Raw genomic sequence first — 16117 nt, 5'->3', positions numbered from 1 at the left:
GAGAATTGTTTGTGACCCTGTGACAGCGACCATTAATCAGCTCACTATAATGATTGGTGCGACGTCTACATATCACTGAACCCCACAAACAAGGCAGAAGAAAATGGGAATAAAGACAACAAGAGGAATAAGAAGAGGTGAAAGAGGAGAAGCTGATTGAGAAGAGAAAAGAGCAAGAGGAAGAGAAAGAGCAGCAGAGAGGAGAGAAAGAGCAGCAGAGGGAAGAGAAGAAGCAGAGGGGAAAGAAAGAGCAGCAGAAAGAAGAGAAGGAGCAGCAAAGGGAAGGGAAGGAGCAGCAGAGGAGAAAGAAAGAGCAGCAGAAAGAAGAAAAGTAGCAGCAGAAAGAAGAGAAGAAGCAGCAGAAAGTAGAGAAAGAGCAGCAGAGGGAAGAGAAAGAGCAGCAGAGGCAAGAGAAAGAGCAGAAGAGGCAAGAGAAGGGGCAGCAGAGGGAAGAGAAGGAGCAGCAGAGGGAAGAGAAAGAGCAGGAGTCGGAAGAGAAGGAGCAGCAGAGAGAATAGAAGGAGCAGCAGAGGAAAGAAAAGGAGCAGCATAAAGAAGAGAAGGAGCAGAAGACGGAAGGGAAAGAGCAGCAGAGGGAAGGGAAGCAGCAGCAGAGGGAAAAGAAGGAGCAGCAGAGGAAAGAGAAAGAGCAGCAGAGGGAAGAGAAAGAGCAGTAGAGTGAATAAAAGTATCAGAAGAGGGAAGAGAAGGAGCAGCAGAGGGGAAAGAAAGAGTAGCATAAAAAAGAGAAGGAGCAGTAGAGGGGAAAGAAAAAGCAGCAGAAAGAAGAGACGGAGCAGCAAAGGGAAGAGAAGGAGCAGCAGAGGAGAAAGAAAGAGCAGCAGAAAGAAGAGAAGGAGCAGCAAAGGGATGGGAAGGAGCAGCAGAGGAGAAAGAAAGAGCAGCAGAAAGAAGAAAAGGAGCAGCAGAGGGAAGAAAATGAACAGCAGAGGGAAGAGAAGGAGCAGCAGAGGGAAGAGAAGAAGCAGCAGATGGAAGAGAAGAAGCAGCAGAGGGAAGAGAAACAGCAGCAGAGGGAAGAAAAAGAGGAGCAGAGGGGAAAGAAAGAGCAGCAGAAAGAAGAAAAGTAGCAGCAGAAAGAAGAGAAGAAGCAGCAGAAAGAAGAGAAGAAGCAGCAGAAAGTAGGGAAAGAGCAGCAGAGGGAAGAGAAAGAGCAGCAGAGGGAAGAGAAAGAGCAGCAGAGGCAAGAGAAGGGGCAGCAGAGGGAAGAGAAGGAGCAGCAGAGGGAAGAGAAAGAGCAGGAGTGGGAAGAGAAGGAGCAGCAGAGAGAATAGAAGGAGCAGCAGAGGAAAGAAAAGGAGCAGCATAAAGAAGAGAAGGAGCAGAAGACGGAAGGGAAAGAGCAGCAGAGGGAAGGGAAGCAGCAGCAGAGGGAAAAGAAGGAGCAGCAGAGGAAAGAGAAAGAGCAGCAGAGGGAAGAGAAAGAGCAGTAGAGTGAATAAAAGTATCAGAAGAGGGAAGAGAAGGAGCAGCAGAGGGGAAAGAAAGAGTAGCATAAAAAAGAGAAGGAGCAGTAGAGGGGAAAGAAAAAGCAGCAGAAAGAAGAGACGGAGCAGCAAATGGAAGAGAAGGAGCAGCAGAGGAGAAAGAAAGAGCAGCAGAAAGAAGAGAAGGAGCAGCAAAGGGATGGGGAGGAGCAGCAGAGGAGAAAGAAAGAGCAGCAGAAAGAAGAAAAGGAGCAGCAGAGGGAAGAAAATGAACAGCAGAGGGAAGAAAATGAACAGCAGAGGGAAGAGAAGGAGCAGCAGAGGGAAGAGAAGGAGCAGCAGATGGAAGAGAAGAAGCAGCAGAGGGAAGAGAAACAGCAGCAGAGGGAAGAAAAAGAGGAGCAGAGGGGAAAGAAAGAGCAGCAGAAAGAAGAAAAGTAGCAGCAGAAAGAAGAGAAGAAGCAGCAGAAAGTAGGGAAAGAGCAGCAGAGGGAAGAGAAAGAGCAGCAGAGGCAAGAGAAAGAACAGAAGAGGCAAGAGAAGGGGCAGCAGAGGGAAGAGAAGGAGCAGCAGAGGGAAGAGAAGGAGCAGCAGAGGGAAGAGAAAGAGCAGGAGTGGGAAGAGAAGGAGCAGCAGAGAGAATAGAAGGAGCAGCAGAGGAAAGAAAAGGAGCAGCATAAAGAAGAGAAGGAGCAGAAGACGGAAGGGAAAGAGCAGCAGAGGGAAGGGAAGCAGCAGCAGAGGGAAAAGAAGGAGCAGCAGAGGAAAGAGAAAGAGCAGCAGAGGGAAGAGAAAGAGCAGTAGAGTGAATAAAAGTATCAGAAGAGGGAAGAGAAGGAGCAGCAGAGGGGAAAGAAAGAGTAGCATAAAAAGAGAAGGAGCAGTAGAGGGGAAAGAAAAAGCAGCAGAAAGAAGAGAAGGAGCAGCAGAGGAGAAAGAAAGAGCAGCAGAAAGAAGAGAAGGAGCAGCAAAGGGAAGGAAAGGAGCAGCAGAGGGAAGAAAATGAACAGCAGAGGGAAGAGAAGGAGCAGCAGAGGGAAGAGAAGAAGCAGCAGAGGGAAGAGAAGAAGCAGCAGAGGGAAGAGAAACAGCAGCAGAGGGAAGAGAAACAGCAGCAGAGGGAAGAAAAAGAGGAGCAGAGGGGAAAGAAAGAGCAGCAGAAAGAAGAAAAGTAGCAGCAGAAAGAAGAGAAGAAGCAGCAGAAAGTAGAGAAAGAGCAGCAGAGGGAAGAGAAAGAGCAGCAGAGGCAAGAGAAAGAACAGAAGAGGCAAGAGAAGGGGCAGCAGAGGGAAGAGAAGGAGCAGCAGAGGGAAGAGAAAGAGCAGGAGTGGGAAGAGAAGGAGCAGCAGAGAGAATAGAAGGAGCAGCAGAGGAAAGAAAAGGAGCAGCATAAAGAAGAGAAGGAGCAGAAGACGGAAGGGAAAGAGCAGGAGAGGGAAGGGAAGCAGCAGCAGAGGGAAAAGAAGGAGCAGCAGAGGAAAGAGAAAGAGCAGCAGAGGGAAGAGAAAGAGCAGTAGAGTGAATAAAAGTATCAGAAGAGGGAAGAGAAGGAGCAGCAGAGGGGAAAGAGAGTAGCATAAAAAAGAGAAGGAGCAGTAGAGGGGAAAGAAAAAGCAGCAGAAAGAAGAGAAGGAGCAGCAAAGGGAAGAGAAGGAGCAGCAGAGGAGAAAGAAAGAGCAGCAGAAAGAAGAGAAGGAGCAGCAAAGGGAAGGAGCAGCAGAGGAGAAAGAAAGAGCAGCAGAACGAAGAAAAGGAGCAGCAGAGGGAAGAAAATGAACAGCAGAGGGAAGAGAAGGAGCAGCAGAGGGAAGAGAAGAAGCAGCAGAGGGAAGAGAAGAAGCAGCAGAGGGAAGAGAAACAGCAGCAGAGGGAAGAAAAAGAGGAGCAGAGGGGAAAGAAAGAGCAGCAGAAAGAAGAGACGGAGCAGCAAAGGGAAGAGAAAGAGCAGTAGAGTGAATAAAAGTATCAGAAGAGGGAAGAGAAGGAGCAGCAGAGGGGAAAGAAAGAGTAGCATAAAAAAGAGAAGGAGCAGTAGAGGGGAAAGAAAAAGCAGCAGAAAGAAGAGACGGAGCAGCAAAGGGAAGGGCAGGAGCAGCAGAGGAGAAAGAAAGAGCAGCAGAAAGAAGAAAAGGAGCAGCAGAAAGAAGAAAATGAACAGCAGAGGGAAGAGAAGGAGCAGCAGAGGGAAGAGAAGAAGCAGCAGAGGGAAGAGAAGAAGCAGCAGAGGGAAGAGAAACAGCAGCAGAGGGAAGAGAAACAGCAGCAGAGGGAAGAGAAACAGCAGCAGAGGGAAGAGAAACAGCAGCAGAGGGAAGAAAAAGAGCAGCAGAGGGAAGAAAAAAAACAACAGAGGGAAGAGAAACAGCAGCAGAGGGAAGAGAAACAGCAGCAGAGGGAAGAGAAACAGCAGCAGAGGGAAGAGAAGGAGCAGCGGAGAGAATAGAAGAAGCAGCAGAGGAAAGAAAAGGAGAAGCAGAAAGAAGAGAAGGAGCAGAAGACGGAAGAGAAAGAGCAGAAGAGGGAAGGGAAAGAGCGGCAGAGGGAAGAAAAGTAGCAGAAGCGGGAAGAGAAGGAGAAGCAGAGGAAAGAAAAGGAGCAGCATAAAGAAGAGAAGGAGCAGAAGACGGAAGGGAAAGAGCAGCAGAGGGAAGGGAAGCAGCAGCAGAGGGAAAAGGAGCAGCAGAGGGGAGAGAAGGAGCAGCAGAGGTAATAAAGAGCAGCAGAGGTAAGAGCAGGAGCAGCAGAGGGAGGAGAAGGAGCAGCAGAGGGAAGAGAAGGAGCAGCAGAGGAAAGAAAAGGAGCAGCAAAGGAAAGAGAAAGAGCATCAGAGGGAAGAGTATTAGCAGCAGAGGGAAGAGAAGGAGCAGCAGAGGGAAGAGAAAGAGCAGCAGATGGAAGAGAAAGAGCAGCAGAGGGAAGAGAAAAAGCAGCAGAGGGAAGAGAAACAGCAGCAGAGGGACACGAAAAAGCAGCAGAGGGAAGAGAAACAGCAGCAGAGGGAAGAGAAACAGCAGCAGAGGGAAGAGAAGGAGCAGCAGAGGGAAAAGAAAGAGCATCAGAGGGAAGAGTATTAGCAGCAGAGGGAAGAGAGGGAGCAGCAGAGGGAAGAGTATTAGCAGCAGAGGGAAGAGAGGGAGCAGCAGAGGGAAGAGAACGAGAAGCAGAGGGCAGAGAAGGAGCAACAGAGGGAAGAGAAAGAGCAGCAGAGGGACAAGAAAGAGCAGCAGAGGGAAGAGAAAGAGCAACAGAGGGAAGAGAAGGAGCAACAGAGGGAAGAGAAGGAGCAACAGAGGGACAAGAAAGAGCAGCAGAGGGAAGAAAAAGAGCAGCAGAGGGACAAGAAAGAGCAGCAGGGAGAAGAGAAGGAGCAGCAGAGCAAAGAAAAGGAGAAGCAGAGGAATGAGAAGAAGGAGCAACAGGAAGAAAAGGAGGAGCAATGGGAAAAAAATGAGGAGTGAACGAAAGAAAAGTAAGAGCAATTAAAATAGAAGGAGCAGCGTTGGGATGAGGAGAAGCAAAGAAAAGAGAAGGAGGAGCAAATTAAAGATATGGTGGAGTAAAAAAAAATAAATGGTACAGTGGAAGAGAAAGGAAGAAAATAATGAGAAAAAGAAGGCAAGAAAAATCAAAGGAGAAATTATGAGGGAAAGGGAGAAAAGAGAAAATCAATGGAGAAGGAGAAGCAAAAAATAGGAAATAGAAGAAAAAATGGAAGGAAAAGTGGAAATAGAATTGGAAGGGGAATTAAAAAAAGAATAGGGAAAGAAGAAATAGAAGGAGAAACGGTGCAAAGTAGGAAATAGAAAAATAAGGAGGCTCAAAACAAGAATTAAAGATAGAAGAGAAAGAAATAGAGGGAAAAGAAGAAGCCAAAAAAAACAAACAGTAAGAGAAGGAGAAGCAAAAAAGGATAGAAGTAGGAGAAAGAAGAAAAGGAAGAAATGGAGAAAACAGAGGAAAAGTGGAGATAGAAGGGACAAAGAAACAAAATAACAATTAGAAGAGAAAGAAGAAAAAGCATAAAAAAGGAGAAACAGAAGTAGTGAAAGAAAGAGGAGTAAAAGAAGAAATAGGAGTAGGAGCAGCAAAGGAGGAAATAGACAATGAGAAGCAAAAGAAAAAATTGGAGGAGGAGCAAAAAAATTAGGGAGAGGAGAAACAAAAGGAAATATAGAGGGAAGGGGAAATAAAAGTAGAAAAGATGGAAAAATAAGGAGCAGAAGAGGAAAAGGTAAAGAAGGAGAAAAAAAATGAATTAGCGGAGGAAGAGCAAATGTCAGAGAGGAAGAAAGAGGGGGAAAAGTAGAAAGTGTGTGACATGGAGATAAGGTCCATCTGTGGAGGGGACACTGACCGGAGAAGGAGGTGAGGATGTACACCAGGACGGCGATACAGCTGCTGCTGATGAAGGCCAGTAACATGTCGTTATTGAACGTTGTTCTCACTTCATAGTCGAAGAGGTCGGTCCCCCCGTACAGCACCTGCACTTTACTGACACGAGGAAACAAATCACAAGAAAAGATACAAATAAGACCACGTTCACACAGCGCAATATTGATATGTTGTCACTCTCTGAGCCGGGTCACTGCTAAACACAGGGTGAGCCGACCTTAGTGATAAAGCGCCTACAAATGTGGCAGGGGACGCACAATCTAGAAACAGTCGGAGCCCTACAGACATCATTTACCGTTCCCGGCACACCGACGTATTGGCCTAAAAAGTCCCAGGAATGATAAGTAATGAATCCTCAAGAAAATGTCCCAAAAATATCTTGTACGCGTAAGACAAAATCAGCGGAGCACGGTGTCAGCGGCGGAGTCTGATGTATGGCTCCGCTCCGTCTGATAATGTCACTCCTCCGATAACAATCAGAAGAGTGAAGGATTATGGGTATTAACTGCGCGGCCCAAGGTGACTGATCAGGAATCGGATTCATATTCTGCATCGTAAAGACAGAAGGAAATACAAAATGACTCGAGGTATGAGAATTGGAAGGATTCATGAAGCCGAGTTATAAATCGGGAAGCTCTTTTACGCTCGCAGTACCCACATCCGACCAGCGGAGGCAGCAAAGAAACAAGATCCAGATTCAATTTTCTTTATTGCATCTTTGATGTTTAAAAAATGTTTTACTGCCGCCTTTTACTGCCACTTGTTAATGGGCCGTTAGTATCCACTTAATGGCTTAGGTTTCACTAATTTATCTTACGAGCCTACTTGCGGAAACGGATTTTCTTTCTTCAATAACGGTCTGCAAAGAGAATGCGCACATAAAGTCCGCCATATATCGCAATATATTGGAGACAGCTAAAATTCGATTTCACACTGCTAATTATTTTACTTAATCATTTCGGCATTATATATATAAGGTTTATTACGATTCACGGACAATCGTTGCTGACATTGTCTGACGTTACAGTTCATATTTCAGGATCAGGACCAGATTAAAGGGGTTGTCCAGTTCAGATCGGCTTAAAATAATAAGTTAAGCAACATAGTGATAGGCTTCCATTATCACACGTGTCCCCCCCATCTTCAGGTCTGCACTTTGGTTCCAGATTCGGCAGCACTATTCTTTGACAGCATTTTGCTATGTCATCACTTTTTTCAGAGTTGAGCGTGAAGGGGGCTGGCTGACCGATTTCAACAGCCAGCCTAGTTCTCTGTCTATGCATTGAAAAGGGGGCTGGCTGAGCTCTTTAAATGATCAGTCACCCAACCTCTTGTGTGTCAAGCGTAAGCCAGATGTGGAACCAAGATGGTGGAGATGCAGGGCAAGAACCCCATGAGTCCTCCTATATAACAGCCTTATGTGGGGTTTCATAGAATAAAAGTTCATGAACATCCCAATCTTATACTTAAGATCAACCCAATAACTAACAGGTCTAAACTTTTGCACAAAGAAAAGTATCCACCCAACAGTAAAAATCAAAGGAGGCTCATCGATTCCGGAAGAGGAGACCTCAAAGTATTCACCTTCCTTGGGGGGGGGGGAGAAAGGATATAATGTTTTCGCTGCCTTCCCCCATCCTTGTTCCTAGAGTAGCGAAGTTTTGCAGTTTCGAGCTGTCCATGGGTGAGGGGCAATAGGGCGTTCCCCAATTGGGTCACCCATTCCATTGTCCCTTAGCTGCCAGAAACCAGAAATGGGTTAGTTGTCCGTTTTATCTTTCTTTTGGTCAACCAGGTAGATAAGGCAGAGGGGGTCCTGTGGTTCATGCTATCGTACCCTAAGTCAGGAAGACCCCAAACTTTCCCCCAATTTCCATCCACTGCAGGAATATGTGGTGATACATTCAGGAGAAGAGGAACCCTGTGAAGGCTCACAAGTCCATAACCGATGGGGATAAGGCAATCCCAAGCTGAGCCTCTCATCTTGTAGGCTGTATAGAAACTTATATATGTATATATATATATATATATATATATATATATACACATCAAGACTAAGATAAGGAGACTCTTATTACAAAAAAGCAACTTGAGTTGCTACTTCCTTCCGCTCCGCTCTTTCCTTGGCTTGTCAGACTTGTCAGGGAGTATTTCTACTTTGTTCTGTAGAAAATTGCTGATGTCTACAGAATGGGAGCTAGAGATAGAAATGTTCCGTTTTTCAGGAGAATGTGGGAAGTTACATTGAGGCAGTCCTATTTAAGAGAATAATACAGCATCAATCCGGAGAAATGCATGTGAGGTCTACACTCCATCGTCAACGAGACAAGAGACGACGGAATAAAGAAGCGACATCTGTGCCGAGTTCAGGACGACTGCCAGGATTTTACTTAGAGAAGAGTCCAAAAAAGAAGTTGAATTATTTCACAGTAAAACATCACATCATTCTACCACTGTGGGTTTATAAGCTAGAATCCCTGCTGATACCAAAACTTAAGGGATCTCAGAGGTCAATAAAATGCCTTTAAGTCTAACAATTGCCCGGACCTCTGTAGAGAGCCTGGACATCCATGAGAAGCCAACATATTCAGTGCCTGGACTTCTACTAAAGGTCTATTAAGTCAATGGACTTCTACTAGAGGTCTGTTAAGTCAATGGACTTCTACTAGAGGTCTGTTAAGTCAATGGACTTCTACTAGAGGTCTGTTAAGTCAATGGACTTCTAGAGGTCTATTAAGTCACTGGATTTCTACTAGAGGTCTATTTAGTCAATGGACTTCTACTAGAGGTCTATTAAGTCAATGGACTTCTACTAGAGGTCTATTAAGTCAATGAACTTCTACTAGAGGTCTGTTAAGTCAATGGACTTCTACTAGAGGTCTGTTAAGTCAATGGACTTCTACTAGAGGTCTGTTAAGTCAATGGACTTCTACTAGAGGTCTATTAAGTCAATGGACTTCTAATAGAGGTCTGTTAAGTCAATGGACTTCTACTAGAGGTCTGTTAAGTCAATGGACTTCTACTAGAGGTCTGTTAAGTCAATGGATTTCTACTAGAGGTCTATTAAGTCAATGGACTTCTAATAGAGGTCTATTAAGTCAATGGACTTCTAATAGAGGTCTATTAAGTCAATGGACTTCTACTAGAGGTCTGTTAAGTCAATGGATTTCTACTAGAGGTCTATTAAGTCAATGGACTTCTAATAGAGGTCTATTAAGTCAATGGACTTCTAATAGAGGTCTATTAAGTCAATGGACTTCTACTAGAGGTCTATTAAGTCAATGGACGTCTACTAGAGGTCTATTAAGTCAACTGACGTCTACTAGATGTTTATTACGTCACTGGACTTCTACTACAGATCTACTAAGTCAATGAATTTTAACAAGAGGTCTATTGTGTCAATGGACTTCTACGAGAGGTCTCTTGAGTCTCTGAACATCTATGATAGGTGCCCAGAACACTATGGAGGTCTATACAGTGAGTGGACATCTATGGTAGGTAAATAGAGTCAACGAGGATCTACAAGAAGCCTAGCAAGTGTCTGAACCCTTATGAAAAATCTATAAAATACCATGGACTGCTACAACAGGTTTGTAACGTGTGAGCTGCTATGAGAGGTCTATAGTTTGCTTCAATATCTATTAGAGGTCCTAATAGTGTCTCAAAATCTCTCAGAGGTTTATAGAGTACCTGTTACAGTATGAGAAGTCTATAGAAGTGACCAAATTACTGAGAGAAGTTTATACAATATGTGGACTTCTATAACAACTCAATAGTTTGCTTCAACATCCATGAGAGGTCATAACATTGTCTCAACCACAATAAGATGTCAATAGAGTACTTGGGCCTATACAAGACGTTTACAGAGTGCATGGACTACTTGGAGAAGTCAATAGAGTATCTGAACTATTATGGCTAATCTACAGAGACAATTAACCATTAACAGGGGTCTGTAGATTTGATGGTACCCCACAAATTGTATTTAGCGTTCAAGGACCACAACCAAAGGTCTATAGAGTCCAATGACTGCTATGAGTGAACTTTAAAGTGCCAGGAATACAGTGAAGCCTTAAAGAAAGTATGCTGAAACATGTAAATGAGGTTTAAAGAGTGTCTGGACCCCTAGAAGAGGTCTAAAGAGTGACTTGACCTGTTTTTGAAGTCTATACAGCGTATGAACCACTACAAAAGACGTAAGTTTCTGGACAGCTATAAGAGGTCTAGAGCGTGTGTGGACCCTATGTGAGGTCTATTGCCTGATCTGACCACTATTAGTGGTCTACAAATTGCATGAATTTCTATGCGAGTTCTGTAGAGTTTCTGGACAGCTATAAGAGGTCTAGAGCGTGTGTGGACCCCTGTGTGAGGTCTATTGCCTGATCTGACCACTATTAGTGGTCTACAAATTGCATGAATTTCTATGCGAGTTCTGTAGAGTTTCTGGACAGCTATAAGAGGTCTAGAGCGTGTGTGGACCCTATGTGAGGTCTATTGCCTGATCTGACCACTATTAGTGGTCTACAAATTGCATGAATTTCTATGCGAGTTCTGTAGAGTTTCTGGACAGCTATAAGAGGTCTAGAGCGTGTGTGGACCCTATGTGAGGTCTATTGCCTGATCTGACCACTATTAGTGGTCTACAAATTGCATGAATTTCTATGCGAGTTCTGTAGAGTTTCTGGACAGCTATAAGAGGTCTAGAGCGTGTGTGGACCCCTGTGTGAGGTCTATTGCGTAATCTGACCACTATTAGTGGTCTACAAATTGCATGAATTTCTATGCATGAATAAAAAAAAGGGAAAAGGAGAAAAGAAAGGGGGGCGCAGATCTAAGTGTAATATTTTAACAATATCGAATTAGAATTAAAAATTGCTCTCACCTTTGTGGTGTCTTGTTATCCAGCATGTATCCCTGTCTTTAGGGAGTGGAGTAGTTGTCTGGATCTGCTGGCCTGCAGCTCAAAAACAGGTAAAACGAGCTCCTTTGCAGGAGACTCGTCAGAAAGTGCAAGAAAAAGTTTCCAGTTTGTCAGGGAGCGCTTCCAGGTGATTCATTACTTACTCCAAATCTTTCAGGAATAATCCAGTTTATTTTTATATAAACAACGCGTTTCGGCTATACATAACATTAGCCTTCATCAGGTAAAATCATAGTTGTCTTTAAAGAATACATTTATATAGCATAAAAAGAGGAGGAGGAACTAATCCAACCCCTCAATCAATTTTCATCAATTTAAAACACATGTGCACTTCTAAAAGGTATTAAGCAGTTAATTAAAAGTGAACTCTATATGGATTTAAAAAGGGGGGAGGGGGAAACAAAAAGAAAAACAAAAAAATAAATTTTTAAAAAAAAAATAAAAAATAAAATAAAAATAAAAAACACCACTATATATTGTTTTTTCCTATTCAATAATTTTTTTTTTTTTTTTTTTTTTTTAGAAAATACAATTATTTGTCATATGACTCCATTTACTATCCTATTTTCTACTTCACTGATAGGGGAGAAATATTTTTCCCGATTCTAGAATATAACGATGTCATCAATATTAAGAACTCCATTTTTTATCTTATTTGGAGACTATATCCCCTCAAATAGCTGCTCAAAGACAAATAACCAGTTTCTTTCCCACACTTATAGCCCCCAAAAAAAGAAAAGAAGTACCAGGGGCTGCAGGGGTGGTAGAAGAGTCCAATTTAAAAAAGATAAAAAATCCGAGTTTATTTTAACTAACTCAACAAAAGGGTCTTTTTTCAAAAATAAAATTTCCCCTAAATCCTCTCAAAAAATCTTCAACTTGTCCTCGCATGTACTTACACAAGATGAAGAAAAGGTCTTGAGTAAAGGGCTAAATTTTTGCCCCACACAACATAGTAATAATTTTGAGCTTTTTATTGATCTTAACCACTATATAAGGCGTCTTACCCTAAAAAGACACTTTGTATTGCAAGATCGTAATAAAGGGAAAAATGACAAAAACATTGTTTTTAAGAAAGAATTGGAACAAACGGCAAGGATAACAAATGAAACACCATATATACATATGGAAGTGAAACCACAATCTGCCTTTAATCCCATACATCATAGGGGTAGCTATATTGAAACATTTTTATCTCTAGTAGGTGATGATTTCCGCAAGTTGAATACTACTGATAAAATAAAGAGCAAAGATAAAAAATGTAAAAATTTACATAAGAAATCAAAAACTGCCAAAAAAATTGCTAAATATAACATTACCCCCCAAGAAAGAGAAGCCTTAAAAAATCTAAGAGAGAACACTGAAATAATAATTAGAGAGGCTGATAAAGGCGGTGGTACTGTTATTCAAGATAGGAAGGATTATCTCAGTGAGGCAGTTAAAATACTATCCAATCGAAACTACTATAAAAAATTGGAAAAGGATCCTACTGTTGATTTTTCTAAAGAATATCACCTATTTCTGAATGAGGCCTCTGAGAAAGGAATTATAACAAAAAGAGAGAAAAAATTTTTAATTAACAAAGAACCGGCTATGGCTTTTTTTTACCATCTCCCCAAAGTCCATAAGGACCTCGAAAATCCACCTGGACGACCTATTATTTCGGGGATTAATTCTCTCACTAGCTGTTTGTCACACTACCTGGATTTACATTTACAAGCACATGTCATATTTGAAAGACTCGAGCCACCTTATTAGTCTCTTGGAGGGAATGGATTGGGAGGAGAATTTTTTATTTCTAACCCTAGATGTGGTAGCGTTATATTCAAATATAGAACATAATTTGGGTATAAGAGCTGCCAGATTTTATTTGGAGAAAAATGAAAAAATGCCAGATGAACAAGTAGAATTTCTTCTGACTGGTTTGCAATTCATTTTGCGTCATAATGTCTTTGAGTTTGATGGACAACTGTACCTGCAGCAGCAGGGTACCGCGATGGGGACTCGGGTAGCCCCAAGTTTTGCAAATTTATTTATGGGGCTATTCGAGTCCCTATCCCCACTTAATTCAGAAAAATACAAAGACAACATAATAATGTATAAACGTTTTATAGATGACTTATTAATCATTTGGAGGGGGGATATAGAACAAGCCCATTTGCTGGTGAGGGAAATGAATCAAAACACATGGGGCATTTCCTTTACATCCTCTATCAGCGCTGAAAAATTGGATTTAGAGATTTCACATATGAAAAAGAAAATCGTAACAAAAACACATTTTAAAAAAGTAGACATTAATGGATATTTACATTATAACAGTGCACAGTATACTAAATGGAAGAATAATATTCCATTCAGTCAATATTTAAGAATAAGGAAAAATAATAGTAGTGAACAGGATTATATAACACAAAGCAAGATCCTGACTAACAGATTTCGGGAAAAAAAGGAACCAAAAACCCTAATACAACAAGCTTATAAGGTAAACTTAGCAAAAACTCAGGGTGAATGTTTGAAAAAAAACGCTTGAAAATACTAGAGAAAAAAAGCACTGAAAAAACTGTGAGAGAAAATGCTGTCATGGATACAACTAAATCTCACCTGAAATCTAATGATGAGAAATGGCAGTTCAACTTCATTACAGCCTATAATAAAGATAACGAAAAAATTCGTGGAATCTTGAAAAAACACTGGTATATCTTAAAACAAGATCCCTTGCTACGAAATGTATTACCACAAGTCCCCAATATGACATTTAGAAGGGGAAAAACAATAGGGAACATGGTAGCTCCCAGCCGATTGAAAAACTTCATGAAAACCCATAATTGCTCAAAAAAGGTGAATAAACCTGGAGTATATAAATGTAACCAGAAAAAATGTCAGTGCTGCTATAATATAGCAGATAAACAACAACACATAGTTTCCAAGAGTACAGGTGAAATATTTCAGATAGAACAACATTTGACATGTATAAGCGACTTGGTTATATATGTTATAAATTGTGACTGTGGCCTCCAGTATGTGGGGAGGACCACTCAAATGGTCGGAACCCAACTGAATGGCCACAGACACAATGCCAGAGTCGGTCTCCTTATCCATAGTCTATCAAGACACCTTTTGCTAACACATAAAAAAGAATTCAATGTTACTTTGACACCGATTGAACAGATCCCTAGAGATGTCTCCAATAGGATACAACAGTTAAATAAAAAAGAGGCCTTCTGGATATACAGATTGAGGACTCTGAACCCAGACGGCCTCAATGATAAACTAGAGAACATATAATACCGCTAAATTTTTGGGGGTTAAAAATCGAAGTCTGCAAACCTCGTAAATGAGGTAGAGGGAGAAAAGCTAAAGAGAATAAAAAGAAAAATTAAGCACCCAGAGACTATAACTGCGAGTGGCTCAATGGAGTAAATACGCAAATATTGTAGATATGGGGCATCTAAATGTATGAGTTCCAATCCCGGCAGATGCTGGTTCATATATTGGTGATAAATTTGTTATACCTTAGAATTGGGAGAAATATTTTTCCCTTATTGGTGATGTAGTGAATAAGATAAAAAATGGAGTTCTTAATATTGATGACATCGTTATATTCTAGAATCGGGAAAAATATTTCTCCCCTATCAGTGAAGTAGAAAATAGGATAGTAAATGGAGTCATATGACAAATAATTGTATTTTATAAAAAAAAAAAAAAAAAATTTATTGAATAGGAAAAAACAATATATAGTGGTGTTTTTTATTTTTATTTTATTTTTTATTTTTTTTAAAAAAAAATTTTTTGTTTTTGTTTTTGTTTCTCCCTCCCCCCTTTCTAAATCCATATAGAGTTCACTTTTAATTAACTGCTTAATACCTTTTAGAAGTGCACATGTGTTTTAAATTGATGAAAATTGATTGAGGGGTTGGATTAGTTCCTCCTCCTCTTTTTATGCTATATAAATGTATTCTTTAAAGACAACTATGATTTTACCTGATGAAGGCTAATGTTATGTATAGCCGAAACGCGTTGTTTATATAAAAATAAACTGGATTATTCCTGAAAGATTTGGAGTAAGTAATGAATCACCTGGAAGCGCTCCCTGACAAACTGGAAACTTTTTCTTGCATGAATTTCTATGCGAGTTCTGTAGAGTTTCTGGACACTAATGGGTGGTCTGTAGAGTCCATAGGCTCTTATTAGATGTCTATAAAGTAACAGGGCTAGTATCAGCAGACTATACAGTGCCTGAATCCCTACAAGACATCTATAAAGCGCCCGGACCCCCGTGAAGAGGGTTGGATTATTGAGATTAAAAAGTTCACCATTAAACTGATCTAATATACAACTTTTTGTCACAATGGATTTGAGTACAACTTCTCAATTTCACATTGAAACCAAGATGTGACTTTCCCTCCCTCATGCAGAAGTAAAATGGAAGTCAACTTTTACCCATTGGTTGACGTTGATGGAAATTCTGATTTAACCAAATGGATGGAAACCTCTCAAGAGCCACCTAACGAAAGCAGATACTCTATAAGTCAACCAGTGTCTTCTCCACCCACATTGACCAAAGAGATTTCCACCTATATTCACCAAGGAGTCATTATGGTGCAGATCTGCATCACAGATTTCATGCCAGTTACAAAACAATAACCAAACCTCAGATCTATGTATAAATAAATGTTACCAACAAACATAAAAAAAAACCTGCACCTCCGACATAAAAATTCCGGATATGTGTACGTTAAACAAGTGAGTCGTAGTAATTAGGAGTCAATTCTAATCACATAAAACAAAGCAGTAATTATAAGAGAACGTAAACTCTTCACAAATTTCTAAATTAACCTCGGAGGTCACTTCACATTAGTGTCTCCTCCGAAGCCCAAACCTTCCACAAAGAAGTGATTACATCATGTCACACACATAGTCAGCTCTCCAACACGACGTACAAGATGATACGAAGACAACAGAGGTCCAAGATCAACTATCATAACAGATCAATACTGGAAAAACTGCAACAATATATTATTCTACATAGGGGCAGTATTATAGTAGTTATATTCTTGTACATAGGGGGCAGTATTATAGTAGTTATATTCTTGTACATAGGAGCAGTATTATAGTAGTTATATTCTTGTATATAGGTGCAGTATTATAGTAGTTATATTCTTGTACATAGAGGGCAGTATTATAGTAGTTATATTCTTGTACATAGGGGCAGTATTATAGTAGTTATATTCTGGTACATAGGAGCAGTATTATAGTAGTTATATTCTTGTACATAGGGGCAGTATTATAGTAGTTATATTCTTGTACATAGGGGGCAGTATTATAGTAGTTATATTCTTGTACATAGGGGCAGTATTAT

At 41.0% G+C, this 16117-nt stretch overlaps 1 protein-coding gene and 1 pseudogene across 1 annotated transcript in view; one reads left to right on the top strand and one right to left on the bottom strand.

Annotated features, from left to right (window-relative positions):
* The window catches only part of DISP3 (dispatched RND transporter family member 3), a 167312-nt gene that overhangs the window by 65001 nt on the left and 86194 nt on the right, over positions 1-16117 (bottom strand). The window contains exon 4 of the mRNA XM_073657231.1: positions 5803-5939. Coding sequence (XP_073513332.1) covers positions 5803-5939 — 137 coding nt within the window. The remainder of the gene's footprint in view (positions 1-5802; positions 5940-16117) is intronic.
* Positions 50-5565, top strand: LOC141172890 (uncharacterized; annotated as a pseudogene).

The sequence above is a fragment of the Phyllobates terribilis genome, unplaced genomic scaffold (genome assembly GCF_046119375.1).
Source record: "Phyllobates terribilis strain yellow unplaced genomic scaffold, ASM4611937v1 Scaffold_12__6_contigs__length_324123572, whole genome shotgun sequence".
Taxonomy (NCBI): Eukaryota; Metazoa; Chordata; class Amphibia; order Anura; family Dendrobatidae; genus Phyllobates; species Phyllobates terribilis.
The sequence above is the reverse complement of the archived record's forward strand: the minus strand, read 5'-3'. Positions and strand labels throughout refer to the sequence as shown.